Raw genomic sequence first — 24,031 nt, 5'->3', positions numbered from 1 at the left:
TATAAAATACATGTGTCCCCGATAACAGCGTTTCCGGTCTCTGGATGAAAGATGATTGTCGAGAATGATATCCATTTGAGTCACTTCCGGTAAGACCGGGGCGGTTGTGTCGGGAACGTGTGAGCATGCATTGGTCGTTCATATTTTTCGTATGTTTCCGAACCAGTGTCGTCATACAAAGGATCTTCCGGATCTGGAGGTGAAGCGACCTCTGGCAATTCCGGAAGAGAACGTGCCGAGTTTATCCTTTCGTCTGTTGTCTGCAAGTCGAATGGCCTCGATATGAATCTGGACTGTTCGTCCTCCCTTTCAATGGTTTTACTCCTGTCAATGGTCTGCAGTTGCACGTATTGCTTGGTACTGAAACATATTTTTAAAAAAAACTCACATTTTTTAATATTAGATAAATGGACGATTTCTAACTTCAATGAATGTTTTTTCCGTTGTATTTCTGAGCTTTGAAATATGAAGACGACTCCATTGTTAAGTGAAGAAAAATAACAAACTTTGAGCAAATTTTGTAACAAATTAATTAATACGTACAAGTGATCTGGAGACGCTGACATTTTCTCTAATGCCTTCAGAGTCTCTGAAAAAGTTAATTATCATGATTTTAACGATTATCGTCATTGCAACAGCCAATGTCATATAGATAGGTGTGTCTAGAGACATAAGACACCAAGAGTGAAAATATAGTACATTAAGCAAGAGCTACGATTGAGGCAATATCGATTTTATGATTGGTGGAGACAGCTGATGTAGACATCAAAAACATTATCACTTCTTTCATTATTCTGTTAGTGGAAATACATGTCCCTTTCCGGCCCCGACCAACCGCTACACTGTAATGATTCATAAAGATGGTACTGTTTGGCGTTTTTTGAAAGAAAATTATATAATTAGCTTGTAGCAGATTTGAATGAAACAAATGCAAAAAAAAAAATGATAAAATTGATAGATTAGTTTGACAATCTATATACTTTCATCACCAAAGTGTAATGTCATTTGTAAGTGTGTGAGTTTGGATCAAAATTCTGTATGGAATGAAACCGCTAGAATTCTGATAAATGTTTTGATCCAACAACTCTAAAACTTGACTTGTCGTTTGTTAGTGTGGTTTGATGAAAATCCGACCAGGAATGAAACTGATAAATTGCTGACAGAGGTTTTTCTAAAATAGTAACAGTGACCTTGACCCAATAACTCTGAAACTTAAAGCTGTTAAAGGTACATTGTATTTTGATCACTTACAAGCGCGCGAAGTTTGACGAGAATCGCTGATAGAATGAAGGCGCTAAAACGCCGACAAATATTGTCTGGAAATAGCAAATGACCTTCACCCGACAACCTTGAACTTGTCCAAGATATGTTAATGATTTATAAGTTTTTTTTTAAATTTATCGAGAATTCCTTGATGAATGAATCCGCTTAAACACTGAAAAGGATCTTCTAAAAATAGTAAGATTGACAGTGACCTTGACCTTCACCGAACAACCCCGAATATCAACCCAGGCTAAGATATTTTGACGCACAGACGTCGGAAAACTACAGCACTCACGGTAGGGGACTAATATGTCTAAATATAGGCACTAAATATCAAGAAAGATCAGCTCTATTGATGTGATCACAATAAAAACCTACTAAATGGGCAGGTAAGGATAGAAAACAATAAAAAAATACAGGCCGAGTCACTAGAAAGTCCCAGCTTATACATCAGGTAGTAAGAATATCTTGGTGAATTTGAACTATTTTTACTCATAAGTTATATCAAGGAACGTAGATTCAAGTTCTCAGGGGGTTAAGTTCTTAAACAGGTAGTCGATGTGAGAAGACACACCGAGAGAGGGACAGAGCAGAGTAAAGGAAGGGTAAAACGGACCGAAAGGAAATTATAAAGATAAAGTGTTGTATCAGAATCAGATAAATACAATGTATGAATCATGAAAATGATATTGTTTGCATATTTATTTGTTTTTACAGGTATGACGGATGTCAAAGAGGGAATCGAAAGAGAAAATAAAGCAACAAAGTAACAAAGTAAGGAAAAGATCAAGACACCAAGTGTTGAGATGGGAGCAACAGTTCTATTTCAGTCTCTTTAATGTACTTAAGACTCTGCGCGAGGTACACATTAGTCGCCTCCTAATGTCGCGGGCTGAACAATGTTCTGCGAACAAAACACATCTTGGAGTTATTTGTACAATTTTTTTATGTGTTTGTGTTTTTTTTCTTCTTTCTTTTTTGGGTGGGTGTTTTTTTTTAAAGAAATATCTCTTTACACATTAGTCGCCTCCTTGTGTCGCGGGCTGAACAATGTTCTGCGAACAAAATTCATCTTGGAATTATTTATTCATTTTTTATTTTATTTTTTTTAGTGTTTTTTCAAAGAAATATCTCTTTAAAAAAAGACATGCACGTGAATTTTCTCTCAAAAATAACGGTGACGACAATGACATACCTTTCCGCTGCTTTCGTCGTCTTCGAATTCTGACAAAACCAGCCACACAACAGATAACAATGACGATAGAAATGAGACTGCCGAGAACTCCTAGGATTAATACAGTTCTACCTTCGCCGGTCTCTGTCGTAATGAAATGAAGATTAAATGAGTATGTGGTTTTGTCAGCCATGGATACTAGTATCTCGATTGTAGACAAAAGCACGATGGTAAGGAATTAAATCTGTTGCCGTTTTTAAGAAAAATCGATATTAGTTCTTGTATGAAAAAAAAAACTGTGGTTTCCTTCTGTACCAGATCAACCGTTATTCGAAACAAATCATTATACGTAAAGAATTGTTTTTAAAAATATTATTCTATTTACTTTTATCTTTTTAACGAAACTTTACCTGTTATTTGTACTTCTAAACTTTTCTTGACAGCAGGAAACACTCCCCCATCACTAATACACTCGAAGCTGCCGGCGTCCCTCTGTGTGACGTCATGTACTTCAAGATGACCTTTGTCGGATCCTTCATGAGGAAGATAGACATATCTTTCTTGCTCCGTTGGGATTGGTTCGCCATTTCTGTACCACGTGATGTTTGGAACTGGATATCCGGTCACGTGACAGAAAATGTGAAGTGTACTTCCGATCAAAATACTCGATTGACCTTCCATTGTGATACCTGGTGCGACTGCAAGGGAAAATCGTGCTTATTTTTCCTGTTTGTTTGAAAACGAAAATAAAATTTTCGTCGACAGCGGGATCAAGAAAAGATGTACCTTTTAATGACAGTTCAAAAGAGAAACAATTGTACCATAAAAAGTAATATTACTTACTTACTTTAAACAAAATTCTATCTCTGCTTTCACCCATAGTATGCGCGGCACAGTAAAATAACAATCTACAGGGGTTAGGTATTGTTTCAGTGATGTACATGTGTATAGAGACAACTGGTATTTGTCGAACTTCGAGTAGGTAGACTGCTTTTATTGATATATGCTTAAGGCAAGTAACTTACACTTAAATGTTACACATATTAAAAGGACTCACCGACCAGGTCTGCCGGTATAGACATCTGTACCGGATGAAGACTGCCCACTTCCAACATGACATTACATTCGTACCTTCCAGCGTCAGAGAGTTCTTTTAAAGATACAATTTACGGAATTAGAACCGAAACAAACTCATTCACTATTCACAATTGATTGCTAATCTTTCTCATAACATTACTTAGAAAACAAAATGATTTGAGCTAGAGCCCCGAGCTTGAAATATTTTTAGTGCGTTATTGTATGATGCTAAAGAGCCCAACCCCTCCCTTTCACCAACACACCGGTCCGCTTTTAAAATCATGATTTTAATCATACCATGGATGCATACCAGTAATTATATTTAATTTGTTAAATATTTAAATGTAAAATAGCTCATGTACATCAATGAAGGGACTACTCTCAGCAATGGAGGTTACCTCCCTTTATTAGAAAATAAAGACATACTTGAATCATATATTGTTAAACGCCTTGTTCCAGAGTTAAATTTGAATCTCTCCTTCATGGATGTCACTCTTTCAAGGGGCACGTGCTCCTTGGTCCAAAATGCATTACTCTTGACATCATCTATATAGCCGATGTCTGAACAATCCAATACAATTGTCTCCCCTTCCTTCAAAACGACACTGCCGACATTTTCTGTGCAATAAGAACATTTTTAGAGCAGCTTTACTTATAACTGTGATATCAAATTGGTTTTCTCATCTTTTTTATATGTAACTGTAATTTAAGATAAACAACTGTAAATCGGAAATCGAAATAGGAAATAAAGTGCGATTGTACAACACACAATACTTCGTGTTACACAGATCAGATTTCACACACATGCTTATAATAATGTGCAATATTGAAAATATTGAAATTCCTTTAACTTTGAGGCTATTACATCACCTATCAGGTTTCAGGACAATTTTTCTTTCGACCAGATTTGATTTTTATCGGTGGGCGCCTAGGTTTTCACTACTTATATATACTATATATTCAGCTTTATGGTGTAATAAATTTAACTTGTGACCCTAATGTATCTCAGCTTGCATTGAAGGATGTTATTACCTTGTGCCTCTTTTGAAAAATATTGATCACACACACACATACATATTCGATACAAAGATCGATACCTGCTATTACTCGAACTGAAATCGTTTTCGTCAATGTGGCCACTAAGCAAGATATATCAAAAGTGTCGTGTCTGGTGGCCATTTTGGAAATGTTAGTCCTGACGACGAAGGAATCTTCCAATTGTTCATATTTCACATTTGATGAAAATTCCGTCAAATTGGATTGGCCATTTATCCGCCAATCAATTTGTTTTCGCTCCGATCCCCGATACATACACTGTATATTGATAGGCTGTCCTGCTGTGACCCACATTTTATCTACTTCCGGTTTGATATCCAGTTCCGCTGTAAGAAAATTAAATGATATTTTTATCCGATGCTTGGCATACGACCCTTAAGGAATTCCATATATTGTTTTCGTTATATTTTCCATAAAACACGTGGTAGTTGTAATATAAAAAATCGCTGACAGGTTTCTTGATTGTTCAGAGGGTAATTTTGAAGAATGAATGTTGAGATCTTCTCCAAAATAAAAAGGCAGATAACTATCACCCACAAAAGTATTTGATTTGAAGAGATGTTATATCCCGTCACAAAAGTTATGAAAACGTATTACAGACATAAACACCATTATTTTACCTGCATGGATCTCCACACTTTGCTCGAGATTTGAGGTTTCGTCCTTACAGGTATAAATTCCAGAATCTTCGAAATTCACCTGACTTTTTAGCAGAGTTTCTCGTGTTGTAATCCCGTCGTGATTATATGAGGTATCAATGACTTTCATAAATGCCGAATCAAGGTGAAGGTCACGCTCATTTTTCAGCCACCGAAAAATGGGTGGCTCAGGGCCGTCAAACGCACAGGTGATCTGAAAACTTTCCTCTCTGCGATAGTAGTTAACCGGCTTCAATGGGTAAATCATTTTTAATGCTGTAAAAAAAATCAGTTGTCATATTTATAAGTAATTAGAGGAAAGTTATTTTCATTATTGATGAAATAAGAGAGAAGAAAATGGGAAGAAAAATAGGAAAAAAAACACTTTTTTCATACATACTAGAGGGTACAGTACATCCGAAAACCTCTACCCGAAGAGAGATCTTCTCGTTCCATGCTACCGGATTGATTCGCAAGAATCGTGCAACAACCGGAACCGGAAGTTCGTGTTTACACTTTGTATCGTGGTCTCTGTTGCCTTCAAATATCTGTGTTGATGGAAACAATTTGTTTTAAAATCTCCGTATTTTAATGTGACTAAAATCAGAAGATTTACAGTGCTGGGTCATAAACATAAAGAAATATCAGATAGCTGACATTATGCAATTGGATTAAGTTCGATCCGGCCAGTGTCGATATTTTATGTCGTTAATATTTTCAAGATGGCGTCGTCGGAGTTGAAATAAACTTCAACTAAAGCAAATGACCTATACTCTTTGTCAAATATGAGCAACTAACATTACGGAATGAATTCAGAATTTTTGTGTGAGTGGTTGGAATATGCCTGTATTTAATTACTCATATTCCGAAAAAAATGAAATTTTCAGTAAGATCATGGGATAACTTTCCAATACACATGGACCGACCAAACTTATTAATGAGATCAAAAGTAATTTGCTATTCCATTAAAGTATAGGATATTGTCTATAACATAACCTACCTTTGTGTCGCCTGTTTTGATCTCTCTGTACTTGTGCCAATGTCGACCGTCTTTGCTGAAAAGAAGTTTGTACTGAGTCACCCACTGACGCTGTGTACAACAATCTGTGGATGATCTCCCTTGAGTGACTATTTCTGTCACTATGGCTAACTGTGGGAACTCCAGCTGTAAAATTCAATAACGACGACAAAAAATGATATAAAAGGCTCGAAATTTTTTTCATAAGGTTACATGTTGTATATAAACTGAAGTCGACCACCTAATACCCAACTTATACAAAAATGACAGATAAAACAGAAGTTGTTCTCAGAATTGACTACATCATTATAGCCATTTTGATATCAAAGTTATGATATAAGCTATAATCGCAAAGTCAAAATTTCAAAACATCGGGTATTCAAACCTTGACTGCAAAGAAAATATGCAAAAGATGTACCTGTAGCCATTGTCGTTTATCGTTTACATATGCCTGCCATGACCCTCCAAGAATTTTCCTCCTTCCTGTCTTAGCCTCAGTTATGTCCCCTTCCCTGACAGTATCAAGCTTACTTCGAGATGGGGCGTCTGAGTAAAGCGTGTCTTCATAATGCGACGACGCAGTGATGCTAGCGTCAGGAAGCGATTTCACTAGCGCCGTCTGGCAGGACTCTAAAGTGAGGAAAGTAGAAGGAGTTTACGAAGAAGGGAAGGGACAGGAGAAAAACACGTAACAAACAAACAAAAAATATTGATTATAGAACATTTCTTTGTGATGAAGACAGATATCTGAACAAAAGGGTGATATTTTAAAGCCTCGGTCTGAACTTAGAAACATAACCCCCTGGCTGAGATAACTTTCACATACACGGGTGTAATCGATTGTCTTTTCCCCCTCATTTCCAATTCCATTACATAAAGAGATGGTGTGCCCTTTTATACGTGAGGGCCGTCATTTCGCCCCAAGGGAAGACAAATTAAAATTCCCCTTACAACCACGGAAATTAATAGTATCTTTCCCCAGCTTGTGAGTAGGACAGAGAAATATCGACCATAGGAGGAGATACATTACTGTTTAACCCGAGGGTTTGACTGTCGGGAATCTAGTCTAATCTGTCCTGCCACCAAACTAGGGAGTGATCCTTTTTCTACCCCTTTTCTCCGACATATTATAAATTAAATACCAAGACATTTATGCTGACAAAATTAGGAAAATAACGACTTAATAACCGATTTGTAATTAACATCCAATCTTTAAGATAGCAGGTGGTAGACAATGCTTGTGGACTTTAAATCCCAGGGGTTTACCGTAACCTGCTTGCCACTTTTAAATTCACTTGAATAGTGGCACGGATCATAATATACACATGTCCTTAATGTTGTTCTAAAATTGTCCTAGGTATGAAAATTACGATATTGATGTAGTTATGGGGCTGCTGCACCTCCCCGTCTAGATTTTGACTTTTGTTGATCACTTTAGATTTTCCTTAGTCGCCTCCTTGGTTTCAAACTTTCAGGCTTTAGCATCGCTGAAGAGTCCTAGAAGGACGAAACAGCTGTATGATGCAGCTTAATTCATTGTTTGGCTCTACTGTATCTCACTTTAAATTATGAAAAGGTGCTATTCACTTGTGTGTCTTTTGTACAATCTTAGACATTGTGCAAAGACAATCGTAATGATAAACCATTACCATAATGAATTTAACAGTGAAAATTGAACAAAAATTGAGATACTGTCTTTAAATAATATTAAACTTATCTGAAAATGTCAACATCAATCAGTCACGTCTCTCGTGTCTTAAATAAATAACTTCCGGTGTAGCACGTGTTTATGATCTGTGTGTGCAGGATGTCTTACCCCAGAAAGATATCTTACTCTAACCGGAAGTATCGATATTTCCGTCCGGTGAAATGTGTGGGATATATTTACTTACCTTCAGACACTTCAAGAGTAAGGGTTTTACTGAAAGGTCCGGCGATACAAGTATATACTCCTGAATTTTCTCTTTTAGCAAACATTTCACTTATTTCCGAAGATACTGCTACTTTCTTCGCAGTTGATGTCGGTTTTACGACATAACCACGTGTCATGAATCCAAATGCCGGCATGTTGTTTTTATGCCATGTGACTGGAAGTAAGTCTTTACCCTCAAACTCACAAACCAAAGTGATAGGTTTTGACGCCATAATGATGACCTTATCGACGTCTGGTCGAATTCGTAATCGGCCTGAAATTCAGGAACAAGTGCTGAATGATAGTTATCGTCTTTCCCTCTTGATAACAGGTAAAAGATATATCAAAACCATGCCTATTTCCTTGAAATTACGCCAACAAAACACATAAACCAAAATCAATAACAAAAAAAACATCAACAACAAATGGATACTGAAAGTGTAACTTATAGAAAAGAAACTTGTTAATCTGTTTAATTCTCTATTTATTTATTTCTCAACGTAGCGAAGATAGTAAACTAAAAAAGTCACATGACCATTTTCCCGGTCACCATTTTCTCTTTTATCTTATTTACAGATACGCAATATTTCGTCCCTTTTCACTATTAATAGTTTCTGGAATTATACTAACCTTTAGTGACCTTCACCTCTATTGTTCTGCTGAGAAGTCCTGCGTGGCAGGAGTAGTTTCCGGTGTCGGTAAACTCGGCATCTCTCTTGTAATACGTTACTGTTAGATACGAGGTCTCATAGGTCCATGTTCTCTGCGTTGTGACCTGCGCTCCAAGTTCATTTTTTATTTCACTGCCGTTGATTTGCCACGCGACATCTTTAATGTGATATCCGGTGAATATGCACGTGAGGTTCAAAGCTCGAGATTCGCGGATCCAAATAGTGTCGGTTTCAGGGAAAATGTTTATTTCCGCTACAATAGAAATTATGAAAATATGTGATGGAACACCATGAACCTTGTATGCTGTTACTGTGTTAATAGAAGGTCAATATTACCGAATAACCCTAAATGACAGTTTTTGAATTGATGGACCGTTAAGACTATCGTGTGACTCTGTATGACGTAATTGTGCTGATGGACCGTTAAGGCTATCATGTGACCTTGTATGAGTTTTGAGTTGATGGACCCATAAGACTATCGTGTGACCCTTTGTGAGTTTTGGGTTGATGGACCGTTAAGGCTACCGTGTGACACTGTATGATGTCATTGTGTTGATGGAGCGTGAAGGCTACCGTGTGACCCTGTATGACGTTATTGTGTTGATGGACCGTTAAGACTACCGTGTGACCCTGTATGACGTTATTGTGTTGATGGACCGTTCAGACTACCGTGTGACCCTGTATGATGTTATTGTGTTGATGACCGTTATGACTACCGTGTGACTCTGTATGACGTTATTGGGTTGATAGACCGTTAAGACTACTGTGTGACTCTGTATGACGTCATTAGGTTGATGGACCGTTAAGACTACCGTGTGACTCTGTATGAGTTTTTGGTTGATGGACCTTTAAGACTACCGTGTGACTCTGTATGACGTCATTGGGTTGATGGACCGTTAAAACTACCGTGTGACTCTGTAAGACGTCATTGTGTTGATGGATCGTTAAGACTACCGTGTGACCCTGTATGAGTTTTGTATTGATGGACCGTTAAGACTACCGTGTGACCCTGTATGACGTCATTGTGTTGATGGACCGTTCAGACTATCTTGTGACCCTGTATGATGTTATTGTGTTGATGACCGTTATGACTACCGTGTGACTCTGTATGACGTTATTGTGTTGATGGACCGTAAAGACTACCGTGTGACCCTGTATGACGTTATTGTGTTGATGGACCGTTCAGACTACCTTGTGACCCTGTATGATGTTATTGTGTTGATGACCGTTATGACTACCGTGTGACTCTGTATGACGTCATTGGGTTGATGGATCGTTAAGACTACCGTGTGACCCTGTATGAGTTTTGTATTGATGGACCGTTAAGACTACCGTGTGACCCTGTATGACGTCATTGGGTTGATGGACCGTTAAGACTACCGTGTGACCTGTATGAGTTTTGGGTTGATGACCGTTAAGACTACCGTGTGACCCTGTATGAGTTTTGGGTCGATGGACCGTTAAGACTACCCTGTGACCCTGTGTGAAGTTTGGGTTGATGGACCGTCAAGACTACCGTGTGACCTTGTATGACGTGATTGTGTCTTCTCATAGGATATGAAAATTAAAATGGCATTTCTAGATATTCGATTTTGTTTCAAACACCACAATTAGAATAACAGGTACCTCCATCTTCGATTTGCGTAGATGTTCAACTAGTATGTAGAATCAGAATTTTGAAACAGAATTTACAAATCGGCTTCATATGAATAGAAACATTACGTATCATTTGTCATTCTTTTCTCATCTGTTAGGTTGATATTACAATGTACGTGAAAAAACATCGCTTTTCACGACTGCAAACAAATAAATAACCAACATTTGAATATTAAGGATGTTTTTAAATTAAGATGTATTTTGAAAACCCAAGTAAAAAATGTTTCAGTTTTTAGATTTGAAATTAATAACATATAGTCTTACAAAATTACCTGCATATCTTTCTAAGAAGAAACACAAGACGATGAGAATGACGCCAAGAATATTACAAATCCTCCACGCCATTACATCCGGATACAATTGTTATCAGCTTATTATGTCACATCTTGTGAAAATATCAGATTATGGGAAATCATTCATGTCAACTCCTCCAGTTAGGAATAACATTTCTTCATACAAATCCAAAATTATTCACGAAATATTTTCGGAAAACAAAGTGTGCGGTGAATCCCTGATAATGCGCATGTGTAAAACGTTAGTATATGTAGGAATGTAGGGGGGTCTGAAAGGCCAAACAAAGTCAATTCTTAGTTGTTCAAGCTGCGGTATCTATGTATGACAAGGGGCGACAATCCTTATCGCTTTCTTAATTACTAGCTCCACTCGTTTCAAAGAAAGAGGAGGAGGAGGAGGAGGGGGGGATGGCGACGACGATGATGGCGAGGTGGCGGCGCCTGCAATGGCGGCGATGATGACAACGGCAGTGAAGTGCACTCCTGTTTTAATTTTGTTTTATTAAGTGTTTAATTTCCTCCAGAATTCATTTTCATTTGAAAAGGTTTTTACTGATAGATAATGTTGGACTTCAGTTTGAAAACTAGCGCGGTGGTCGAGGGTCCTGTGTGCAATGTTTTTATCATAGTCTCATTTGCCATATTCATTAGAATGAACTCCACAATTCGCTACATCTGTCCTTACAACGGTACATACTAACAACAGACTCGGTATATGTATTCAGTGACGGACTCGGTTGGTGATTTTCTACAGAGTGTTAACAGGATAGCACACCGTTAAAACAACGACCGATCAAATTCAAAGATATCAGACTTAAGCCATTGTCTTACGCACAAGTGTTGATACACAACGACCAAATACCATTGTCTGAGGGCTAAACAAAAAAATAAATAGCCCTTTGAAGAAGTTAAAAGCTAAATCAAGCACGTTTAAATATTTTAATTGTCATTTGAACTTTAAAACAGATAATGAAGTGTGGACAATCGATTATCTTACATTCGAAACAAAACAATTTGGAATCAATTGGTGACTTATGCTGTAGGTATGAAAATTATTATTGATAAAGTTGTTTATGTTTAAATATTTTGTACCACTGGACATACATCGAAAGCTTTACAATTTACATGGGCAGGTTATTTAGCTACACTAAAATGAAATTTGCATAATACATCGGAGCTCAACTTGTACGAAACGTGCTGCGAGTGAAATTTATTATTCCGGAATATGTTTATATACAAAACTAATTCCCTGTATTACAGGTCATATAATCACTATACTTCCCAATCTCCACTCCCATGTCGTATTCACCTGGGGGCTCTGATAGCGTAGTCGGTATAGTGCATCGGAAGAATTCGGCCACATAGGAAGATCCGAGGAGTGGGGTTCGATTCCTACCCGTGTCTGTTTGCTGCAGAGGTTACGGATCGCCTTTGGGCAAGCCAATTGCTACGGATAGCATGTGATGGGTCTCCCGCATAGTGTTCGATGAGGTTTCTACCAGCCAGTACAAGGAGACTCAAAACGATTAGGACTGTTCACAAATGGATCGACTCACAAAGCAGATCCTTCTGCATGAAAAATATCGCTTCGCAGCCTTTCCCGTCAAAATTCTTTCATTCCTAGTTATTCCTGTCCCCTCCGTCCATATTCCAGGCTCTGTTCCCGGAGACCAATCTCCTTTTCCGAGTATTCCCTCTAACTTCATCCCTCATCAATTTTTCACTAACCACTGTTTAACCACCGGCTGGCTTTCGTTACCTCGGGTGAAAGTTCGAGATGCGTAGTCCGACGCTCCCTACCCGTGGCGGTTTGCGTTCTTCATTGAAGCCTAATTGCTCTGGATGTGGCATGCTACGGAACTTCCGTATGTTGTTCAGTGGTTTCCTTTCTTAAAATATCCTGTCCCTCTATCAAGACCAACATATGGGATTAATTTTGTTAATTCTAGATAAAAACTTGTAGTTTGATAAATGTTTTAAATGTATTAGACGCCATATCTTAATGAACAATTCAAAACTTCAATAATTATTAAAGGTCGATACTGCTAATGATTATACAGCCACAATTTGATTATAAAACAAAATATTTATGAAATATGTCTGAGAACTGCTCGTTAAATAACAATAGAAGATTAAAATTATAATTCGTTGACATTAAAAATCCAAAATTTGAATAATGAATTTAGGAGTTTATCTTTCTATCTATTTAACGGGTATTACGTTCACTATTACGGCGGGCGCGAAAAGATAAGAGAGAGTGGAATTTAGAAATGTGGTAGAGTGGTATCGTCTACGCTACAAAACCTGTTCTTATACTAAAATTTTTAAGATGACCTCCTTGGCCTAATTTTAGCTCTAAGCTAGGACCGGTTAAGGACAGGGAGGAAAACGAATGGATAGTACAATATGTGAACTTTGATAAGTCCGTCAAAATTACTTTATATATATAGTTCCTATTTCTAATAGATATCATTGAATGGTCTTCGCGTGTCTGGTCATTTTTCGTACCTATCACTCTACCACAAATCGATATGACGAGAGTCAATATTGGTAGTATGACATGTTTATTACAAGTTCCTGTATCTAGCAGAGCAAACGACATGTAAAAATGTCAGGTCTATACAGATATCGAACATGACACTATCATGTCAAATGACGCATTGTTTCGATGAAGACGATAACATCTAGTTATCCTCAAGGAAAATGATGTCAGCGAATTTCACGACGATAATTGGGCCAAGAAATATCATATCAGTTTGCTCACCTTTCAGGGTTGTGACAAGTTTACGAATCCGTCATTATAAACATACGAAACGCCCGGGGTCAAATATGATTGACATAACAGGAACTATTTGCCAAATTACGACCAATTTGATAGTTTAAAATGCACTGTGATAATTACATTACCTATTGGTCCAATTATGATCAATTTCCGGACTTTAAATGAGTTGGGATAATTTGCAGATATCGATGTTCATTGACAATATACTGATTGGAAAAGATTTAAATCATATCCGAATTTCAGTAATTATCACAGAAAACTGCCGAAGTTCTGTAACTGTAGACTTTTAATTTTCTTTTAGAATGCAATAAATAAAGAATATATAGCAAAATATTTTAAATACACTATTTATCGAAAATAAATTGGTTTTAAAATTCATATACCTTTGTTGAAAATAATACCGAGACTGTCATTGCACATTTATCAAATTTCAAATTGAAATGATACCTTGGGAAAGTTTAACAACATTCATGAAATACGCAGGAACATCTATGATAAAATTATGTAAAGGTTTATTAGCTTGAAATGTGAAATTACACTTTTAAATTCCAATCAAAATGAAATAAAGTGAAAGACGATTATTTTGTGTAAGTAACCTTATATTAACTTGAAGTGCTCGGTATTAGTATCGCGGTTTTTGGTTTTAATGAGAACGGAAATAGCATAAGTTTAAATTTCATTCATGTATATTACAAGCTAATGCGGTTTGAGTCTAAACTCAAGCAATCTTTACCGGAATTAATTTTATTTTCAATTTTTTCACTATCATGATATTGCATTTTCGTAAATGGTTATCAAGTTCTTTCAATAAGCGGAACGATATCATTAAACCTTCAAAGCTTCTTGAAACAGTGATATTGCGCAATCACATATGATAATCCTTTTGTGAAGTTCAAACAAATATTTAAAAATAGTTAAACAAGATTTTTTAAACTTAAGTATATCTTTTACACAAAGTCTTAATTAATTGGTTAATTTAAAGATAGTTTAACAAGATCGTTTTGAGCATATATAAACTTATGAATTAATTAACTAATTGATTTAATTATCGATTCATTTTTATTGTTAGAAATTTGGTTAACATTTCGTGATTTTACTTCGTCAAATTACGAAATTTAAAGTGAGAAGTGATTCACATATGATAAAGTTCTTCCGAAGTAAGAAATAAGAAAAAACGTGACAATTTAAATGTGTAGATTTTCTTTTAATTGAGTAACAACCAACGAGCTATACAAATTAAAGTTTAAATTTTGTGTCTTCTCATGTCTCTAACGACGGACGGTTAGTATGTCTTCGCGGTAGATTAATATTGACCAGAATTTAGGAAGAATTAACGTTTTATTTCAAAAGGCAAATTCCGCTCTTAATATCGCCCATTGTCGATGTTTGTATTATTACTTATCGTGACAAAAAGAAATATAAACCATTTATACTATATAATTATTTCTGTAGGGGTGCTTTTACAACCACATCACACGGATTTGATCAGAAAGATTAAAAAAATCATCAAATTGAAAACAATATTTTCCTGTTAGGCCATCAAAATGCCACCTTAGAAAAAAAGCCAATTGAGTCTTTTGAATCGTTTAGACACCTTTACAATGCCATGCTTGTTTGGACGCGATGTAAACCCCTCAAGCGTTAATGATTTTATTGATACAATGTCCGCCTGTGTATGGCTCCTGGGTAATTTCTCGCCAGCTGGGTAATTATATACGATCCTAGTGTATATGTGGTGTCCACTTTCTACTCGTGTTGCTCCTCAAATAGTGCTCCCAGTAATTACTCATATCACTTATATATATATATCTGTGCTGTGATACAGTGTCACATATCAGCGATATATTTCTATCGAATGGAGGTTTTCAGGCAATAATTTCGATTACCTGCAGATGACAAATTACATTATTTGAAAGAAATGCAAAAGTCTTATGAAATATTAATTACAGTTATTTGACGGTGCGTGAGGAGTCAGATTTGAAGAGGAACTGGATATATTTCACAATCATTTGTGTTTAGATCTATATACTCATCGATAGAGTTTGTGAGTGAAATCATGAAATCAACACTGAGATCGGTATCACGGAAGTGACGTAAAAATCATTGTGGATTTACACGCATTTGAGTGAAGTTTCAAGTGAACCAAATTACAAGTGGTGAATTTACATTATTTTAAATATCAAATATGGTTTGAAGACATAATATTGATTGGATTAAATATTTTTTTATTAAACACTCACTATTCCACGAAACTCTGAAAGGTAAGACAATTATCAATTTAAGTGATTTTTTTATCATTATTATAATAACAATAAGACGCGGCATTTCGAGTGCCACTGCAGTTTAACTAATTAAAACCGAAAAGGACAGTAATCAATTTGGTAACGGATGGACAATCTGTACACAGAGTGTTTAAATGCGAACTTAGGTCTTGTTCAAATAGCCATCTTTGCTGACTTTAAGTTTGCTTTTTCATTTTCACACAGAAGAAAACGTTCTTAACAATGACTATTGTCTGAAAAATACATACCACAGTTTATACTTCCTGATGGGATACTGAATACTTTACATAAAAAACTGATTTCCACTCCAGATTGTAATGTGATCCTATCCATGTTTTTATATACGATAGAATTCTAGATAATTGACTGGTATGAGAGGTCATTTCGGGGCTCCATGTGACAAGGTTGATCTAAAGATTTTATTACGAGGAAGAATTAGTTTGATTCATTGTAATAAATTCATTTTCTGTGTTCAATCTCGTGAATATTTGCGGAGTGAATTAAAATGAAAGTTATTGCCGAGCGTCATTATATTAAGACTGTACTTCAGAGGAACTTTGTAGGTTGATCAAAATGGGGTTATATTTAGAATTTGTTGTTACAGACATCGTTTATATTGACTATTTGTAATGATAATGATTTCTAAGGTTTCTCATACTATGTACTATGTTAAGGGCTTGTTATGAAGTATGTCGTTCTTATAACTGACTGTTAGCAACACTCGTATTATGGGTATTTGGTTTGAAAAATTGTCATGACAACGGTTTTCAGAGATTATATAAGAAAGGGGGATTAGATTCTAGACGCTTATGTGTATATTACGAAAATTAACAAACCTTAATTCTTGTCTTTTCGGGGTAAATACGCGAAATTAAGGTAAAGGTTAAATTAAGGTCGCTAATTAGCGTGCATTGATTTCGTCTTTTAGCGCATGATTTGTCGTCTTTTCCAATCGAAAAGACGAGAATTAAGGTATTTTCATTCTCGTATTTTCAGGACGAGAAGACGAAAGAACGATAAGTTAGATTTAAAAAAAAATGAAATGGCACTAATCAGCCACCGTACTGTATATATACTATTCAAATCTGTGGTGTGAATGAGTTGGGGTTAGAAACTACTCGTTTTAAATAGCACGTTCTTTTTTCTATTTTAACAGATGGCGCTTAAACCGGAAGATGTTCGAACCCTGACTTTCGGTACATTTGTCGTGTCCTGTTTCGCGGCCACCATAGGATTTATCTTTTCAACAGTCTTCCTCACTTTCAACGTTTATCATCGGAAGAAGAGGTGAGCCTTGATTTCAGTAAAATAACACCACATTTCATCAATAAGTATTCTACGGATACTGATGACCACTATCCCACCACCTCTGGGTCACGGGTTCGAGACCTACGTGAGGCAGTCGCCAGGTACCGGCAGCAGGTCTCTGTGTGTGTGTATCTTTTTTTTTTTTTTTTTTTGTTCGTTTGTTTGTTTTTTTCCCCAAGCACTCCGACTTTCCTCCACAGACCAAGCCTGACACGTCCTTAAGTAACCCTGGCTGTTAAGAGGACGTAAAGCAACAATAGAACTGTAAACGAAACATGTGTTCCAGTGGTTACAGCACTTACATGTTGTATGGTGATAACGAGAATAAATAGAAATTAAATGATAAAGATAATTTAACAGTAAATTATCAATTTTTCCCTAGGTTTATGAAGATGTCCAGTCCGAAGATGAACGTCCTAATCAGTGCTGGCGGATTGATACTTAACTGCACGTGCATGTTATACGGCATCGAGTACTTCTTCCATCACCTGTACTCAAAGACTACTGTGATTTGTCAGGTACTAGCTTTTGTCGATTTTAATTAGATATGCTCTCTTTTTATCCCCATTCATTCATTCATTCATTCATTCATGCCTTCATTCATTCATGCCTTCATTCATTCATTATCAATCAATCAATCAATCAATCAATATACATTGATATATAATTATATTTCCTTAATTCCTTCCTCACTGCAGATGAGACTTTGGTTAGTGACGTTTGGTATCACCATGTTATTCAGCCCAATGTTTGTGAAATCCTGGAGAGTCTATCAGATCTTCAAGAATGCGGGTGTCAAGCGTGTGGTAAGTCATCCCAGTTACATCAAATTCACCAAGCAAATATTTTCAATATTACATAATAATCAAATAACGTGATATGATTTAGCGAAGTTGTGACAGGCAAAAGGTTGTTATGATTTTTTCATATGTTGATATATTTTCATGACGTCATATGCATCGTGACGTCACTTCAAAGAGTTACAGGGTTAGACGGCCTCCAGTTAAGATATGTGGTAAACAGAGTCTAACATTCGGTTTCATGTAATATGAAACCTATGTGGTGACGAAATTTACTTTTGCCCCTCTGTCTTCCTCCCTCCCTCCCCCCTCTCTCTCTCTGTTTCTCTCTCTCTCTCTCTCTCTCTCTCTCTCTCTCTCTCTCTCTCTCTCTCTCTCTCTCTCTCTCTCTCTCTCTCTCTCTTCAACTGCCCTGCCAATGTGCGAGTTTTTGACAAACTATCATAACTTGCTTTCACAAACACCATAAAATTCAAACGATTTTGAATGTTTTTGTGTGTTGTTCAAACGTTTTGGCTGATTTTGTAGGTGATACGTGACCGTAAACTGCTTTTGGCGATCATGAGTATGCTTATCATTGACGCTGTCCTGCTCTCCCTGTGGCAAGGAGTGGACCCGCCCATCTCACATCCGGTCACAATCGCAATTCAGGTAACAAGACGACGTCACCAATCTTATCACTTTAAATTGTAATATTTAACTTTGTAAAAAGTGTCGAATTTCAAATATATAAATTAATTATTTAATTGATTGATGAATAAATCAATCTATTTATCAATATTCTTATTTAAACTTCATGGATGCCATTTATAAGTGGATAAGTTGATAAAATAATAATAAAGACACCGGAAACGTTTTTAGATATATGTTGTTGGAAATAATTCACATAATTTAATTATTTTTACTATACACAAAGTTTGTGTGATTGTATCCAATACACATCATTGTAAATAAATTCGTCTCTTTATTTCAGTCTTCCGGTGACATGCGAAGGAATCTCTCTGCGTTTTACACATACGTATACGTGCAAGAGTGTAACTCTGGCAAAACGGAAGTCTGGGTCTCTCTGATGCTTGTCTGGAAGACTACAGTTATGGCAGTAGGGTTGTTTCTAGCGTGGAAAACGAAACACATCATGTTACCTGCAATGAGAGACTCGGCCTGTATCGTCATCAGCGTCTTAGTAACCATGTTCCTGACGTCACACACTTTGATGTTGACGTCAAGCTTACGTCACATACCAGATGCTGTCTACATCATCAATATTTTGCTTACAACAATAGTAGCATCATTGGTCCAAAGTGCAGTTTTCCTGCCCAAGGTGAGTTGCCGTCAGTGACGTAACGTGTGATTGTTTGGTTGTTTGTTAAGAATTATCTATGGTACTCGCAACATTCTAAAGGTGGTTATTCCGATGATCATTTTAGATTTTAAGAAATATTTGTTAATTTTTTTAAAATAATTTTGTCTTATTTTGTTTATCTTTAAAATTAGTAACGCGGCTCTAATTTTAGTATATTAGTTATGTGTTAATGACCTTGTTTGGTTTATTGATAAATCATTTATATTTATAGGTCCGGTTTTATTGGAAAACTTCACTCGAACAACAGATGCGCATGTCATTGTCAACGCACGAGATAAATCCGCACCTGGCAACATCAACCGGAAATGACTTCGAGGAGGAACTAGTCCAATTAGTTGCAGCGAACGACACATTAAAGAAATGTCTGACACAGGTAAGAGCGCATGCGCAGATGTGGTAAAAATCTCACTACGAGGATGTGAATTATAACTGTTATTGACGATACGCAATTCTATATCAAAGAAAGCTATAAAATTTCAGATAAATCTTACGATGGAGTATATATATCAAGATTTCGTTTATGTCTGTTGTTCCTAAGACATTTGTTCTTTTTCTTATGTATTTCTCCAGAAAAATTCCATGATTCAAATACTAGAAGGACACCTTCGCAACGCCAAGGTCAAGCTGACTCGAATGACATCGGAACGAGAGGTCAAGGTCGACAGCGGTTTGGATATGTCGTCATCAAGTTTCCCGGATGACGATGTCCGGCAGTCACCTGATGGACAGATAGCGAAAACACCCGCTACAGTAGTAAAGGTGAATAACCCCGCACGTATGGAACGGTCGGAAACGATACTTGCAACCCCGGATCAGCCTCTTCAACACCAAAAAAGAGCGAACTCGGATTTTACCAATCATCGGGTGACAAGGAAGCGCCCGCTTAAACGAGACCGAGAATGTAACACGTGGAACAGACAAAAACAATTACAAAGTTTTCCAACGCAAGAACTGGACTGTCTTCGTGATGAAATAGACGCCGATCTCACGCATGCGCACATGTTAAGTACAAGTTTACGGGCTTCAATATCAAACGAACTTCAGAAAATGACAACAAATAACACATGGTATTACGACTCAATGAAATCTCGTCAAGATGTCGTGGGTTCCGTGGCTAGGAGCTATGATCTCGAGGACAATTCGGATACTTATTCATATGTAAGCAGTTATGTTCCGTGCAAAATTCCCAGACGGAAGTTAGACTACAATTCTATACCGAGTCCTTCATTGGACTATTCCTGTGACAGTTTATCGACTACTCTTGCCAATGACAAATTATATCCTGACTCTGGACAGGATGGAGATGACGTGAAACAGTCACGAACTTTTCCTCCTTCTGATGCTATTACAACATCACGTAGTAAAATAATTCCATGTAAACTACAGTTTAATAAATACCTGGTTACCGAGGTCGATAATGGTAACAAAAGTTACTATTTATAGTAAAAGGGGTTTCCCCACACGTCAATTGTGCTATATATAACCAAAGTCTCATCACCTTATCAATCTTTGAACGGATTGTTTGGTATCCGCGGAAATGCATGTATGTAGTGTGCACGTGTTTGTAAGTCGTTCTTAGCGATTGTGTGGTTTCCCACTAGGCTGTGTGTATAATTAGAGACGTATATACGTCTCTAATACAACTTTTAAAACTCGACATACTGAGATGGAAATCTGACAATTAAAACACGTTTAAATCAAATAACTACATGGTGCTCAACAGGTACATTATCTGTAGACTTAATTATTAAATGAAGTCCTGATAGTTTGGGTAAGATTGTCAGGATTACCTCCCTTGGTACCACTACAAATTAACCAATACTTTAAATGTGCCTTTGTGAAGAAAACCAAATATGAATTTTCTAATCTGACCATTTCAATTGCAATGTAACATTTTTGTCAATGATTTAATTTTTTCCTTACTAATACAAATCTTAGCTCAGTTAATATCAAGCTGTTATTTTCTCATTTGTCCTTGCGTGCATTTGTTTTCGTTTTCAGGGAGTTTATTTATTCAGAAAAGTCGCGAACGCCGACATCATTTTCTGGTGTTTTTCATTATCTGATTTCCATATTGCTTGTTATAAACGATGTAAAGGTTATACTGTAATAAACTGGTTTACCTGCTGAACTCCTTATGTCGATTCCTTACATTTTCAAAGCTTTGTTTCTGTTCTACATGAACACAAACATTTCGACTGTGGGACTCTTTAACCTGTTTTACCACTATCAGGTTTGATCTTTCTGAGGACCTAAACTACTTTGTCTTTAAACATGTGCAAAATTTCATTAAATCCAGCAAAAGGTTTTAAAAGATTCTAATACGATGATGTATTTATGTCTGTGTGTGAATGTTTAATATGTATAATTTATGTTTAAGCCTATATCTTTATAAGAATGTCTTTGAAAATGTTAATTGGGAAAGGGCTCCAATAAGTTGTAATAACTTGTGCCCAATTCCCTTGTTCAAATTTATTTTGGCAATAAAATATGTTTAAACTAAAACTATTAGGTTATAGCATACTTAGAACGACGATATAGGGATACGTCTAGAGGGGTTCCGGAAAAAATGAACACAGCGAAATCATATCGGAAACAAAACATCAAAATTTTATATCAGAAAAAAAGTTAAAGCGCCATATTATATAGTTCCATAGACAGACAATGTATGCTTATGTATAATGTATAACTTACTAAGATAAAGAAGAGAAAAAACTCAGGACCGAACAAAACGTTCGACTTATCCGATGTATTCGATTCAAGCATGTTCGACACGATTGTTGGAATCTGCATCAAAACGGGACCGCGATATCCAAGGCGGTAGAGAGTTGATTTATACAGTCTAGGATTAGGATCAGAGATGCATGGTTTGGCATTCTCTAACCATAACAACGGCGCACCTGTTTGCGCTGATGTGGCTGTGTCTTTAGGCAAGACACTCAACCCTTAATGCTGTGGACGGCATGCGCCGGGCCTTCTGTATGTTGTTCGGTGAAGCAACCGCAAGCTACTACAAGGAAACCCGCCTCAAAAGGACCTATGGCTGTTTACGGAGTTTTAAACCCTTCAAAACTCATACGAATATGCGTCGACAGGTTGTTTTGTCAAAAATAATTATATGTTTTTGGAGCCGAACACCTCCGTAAAGTAGTTTTCAAAATAAATTTAGCGTAAATTCATATGTTCATTCATTCCTTACTGAATACTTACTTAATCACTTAATCTTTATCTCCCCAAGGAAAATTGTGAGAAACTTGGAAATTCACAATTTTCTACAATTTATCTACAAAGAGTATTTGATTCTACCAATTCAACCATGTCTGGGTGCTCGAGGATTTTTGAAAATCTTGATGTTTAAATGATTTTTTAAAATCTAAGTTAATTTGAGTGTATTTGGCTCCTTTTGATCCGTCCACCAGCCGCTGGAGTCAGCCAGGGTCAATTGATACTGATATCTCAAACCGTGTTTTAAATGTTTTCAAAGGAAACTAAATTATACGTCGTCCCCAGGGGATAATGTGAAATTCTGAGTCATGGAATTCCCAATTTTGGTAAAGCACCTTAAGAATCTTCCAGCTATGAAGAGTATTTGATTCTATTATATCTGGGTGCTGAGAAGAAGACTTTTGAAATCTGAGTCTCGGCCTCGGCCCTCAGACCTCTGAGGGTGGTGCTCACATGATTTCATAATTTTGTTCACCTTTGGCAATGGAACTTTCATTCAAAATTTCATCGAATTGATTCAGGTTTTTTCCAGAAGAAATCGAAAATGTCAATAGTTGACGATGCCTGACACGCGACGCTTGAAAAAAGGCGATCGCAATAGATTACCGCGAGACATTGTCTTAGCGGATATCTAAAACACAAAAACAAAAACAATGCAAAACCTCTCTGGCTCTATCAATATTTATTCATTCTTTCATAACAGGAAAGCATCTTTTTTCACAAAAATATACGAAATTACATACAACACTTATGTATCGTTGTTTACGTTTGTATAGTTGTATAATATAAGAACATGAAGCGTAATTTGCGTATACTATTATGAACTAAATATGATTCAATACATATAAAGAAATGTCAATAAACACGTGTTTTAAAAAACCAACACGAACATATAGCCTGATATGTTGTTATACTGATTAAAATTTCCACCACAGCGAAACTATTCATTTTTCACGGCCAAAACTATCAGAATCTAGAAAACGTGGAAAAGGTCCGAAGTTTTCCGAATGGTGTAAAAAAAACGATCACGTGACATTACGCAATGTTTTCTGTTTCAGAGGATTTAAGCCTAGAACTCATGATTATGATTTCATTCCCGTTTTCCTGATTTATATATTCACGAAAATAATTTCACTTCAATGAAATAATTCTTTAAGCAATTCTCCATAACTTAGCGACAGGCCCTTATTATGGCGCAATACATTACACACAGTACAGCTACAGGTTTGGTACAATACATCACACACAGTACAGCTACAGGTTTGGTACAATACATTACACACAGTACAGCTACGGGTTTGGTACAATACATCACACACAGTACAGCTAGAGGTTTGGTACAATACATCACAGAGTACAGCTAGAGGTTTGGTACAGTTTTGAATTTTCCATCTCATGACTATACCGTTATTTTGAATGACGGGGTTCCTTTAATTAATTTGTTTACATTTTCTAAACAATTAGGAAATTTGCACATTTCCCTTTCTTTAACTGAAAATTTGATGGCATTAAC

At 36.5% G+C, this 24,031-nt stretch overlaps 2 protein-coding genes across 2 annotated transcripts; one reads left to right on the top strand and one right to left on the bottom strand.

Annotated features, from left to right (window-relative positions):
• Positions 1–80: 80 nt before the first annotated feature.
• On the bottom strand, positions 81–10,810 carry LOC132553341 (hemicentin-1-like). The gene is made up of 14 exons (XM_060217575.1): positions 10,738–10,810; positions 8,769–9,062; positions 8,119–8,412; positions 6,645–6,856; positions 6,209–6,373; positions 5,609–5,756; positions 5,191–5,484; positions 4,612–4,896; positions 3,941–4,132; positions 3,495–3,587; positions 2,848–3,135; positions 2,459–2,581; positions 544–589; positions 81–360 (listed from the first exon to the last, which is right to left on the bottom strand). Exons 1-14 carry the CDS (start codon positions 10,808–10,810, stop codon positions 81–83), a joined length of 2,787 nt encoding a protein of 928 aa, XP_060073558.1.
• A 6,168-nt stretch (positions 10,811–16,978) lies between these two features.
• Positions 16,979–20,736, top strand: LOC132553348 (gamma-aminobutyric acid type B receptor subunit 2-like). Its single transcript, XM_060217581.1, has 7 exons — positions 16,979–17,109; positions 17,513–17,648; positions 17,829–17,936; positions 18,459–18,581; positions 18,904–19,251; positions 19,505–19,666; positions 19,864–20,736. Exons 1-7 carry the CDS (start codon positions 16,979–16,981, stop codon positions 20,734–20,736), a joined length of 1,881 nt encoding a protein of 626 aa, XP_060073564.1.
• Positions 20,737–24,031: the final 3,295 nt, after the last annotated feature.

Source organism: Ylistrum balloti, unplaced genomic scaffold, assembly GCF_031769215.1.
Source record: "Ylistrum balloti isolate Yb309-2 unplaced genomic scaffold, AGI_CSIRO_Ybal_v1 Utg370320, whole genome shotgun sequence".
NCBI classification, from domain to species: Eukaryota; Metazoa; Mollusca; class Bivalvia; order Pectinida; family Pectinidae; genus Ylistrum; species Ylistrum balloti.
Note: the sequence above shows the minus strand (reverse complement) of the source record. Positions and strands in the feature narration are given on the sequence as shown.

What these genes read in the sequence shown, in the direction of transcription:
- LOC132553341 (XM_060217575.1), bottom strand. Translation starts at nt 10,810, where the DNA reads ATGGCGTGGAGGATTTGTAATATTCTTGGCGTCATTCTCATCGTCTTG. An exon ending in TTTAACAATATATGATTCAA is followed by an intron (nt 3,588 to 3,940) that starts GTATGTCTTTAT and finishes TATCTTTAAAAG; the next exon opens with AACTCTCTGACGCTGGAAGG. An exon ending in TTTAGAAGTACAAATAACAG is followed by an intron (nt 2,582 to 2,847) that starts GTAAAGTTTCGT and finishes TCATTACGACAG; the next exon opens with AGACCGGCGAAGGTAGAACT.
- LOC132553348 (XM_060217581.1), top strand. Translation starts at nt 16,979, where the DNA reads ATGGCGCTTAAACCGGAAGATGTTCGAACCCTGACTTTCGGTACATTT. An exon ending in AGACTACTGTGATTTGTCAG is followed by an intron (nt 17,649 to 17,828) that starts GTACTAGCTTTT and finishes TCCTCACTGCAG; the next exon opens with ATGAGACTTTGGTTAGTGAC. An exon ending in ATGCGGGTGTCAAGCGTGTG is followed by an intron (nt 17,937 to 18,458) that starts GTAAGTCATCCC and finishes CTGATTTTGTAG; the next exon opens with GTGATACGTGACCGTAAACT.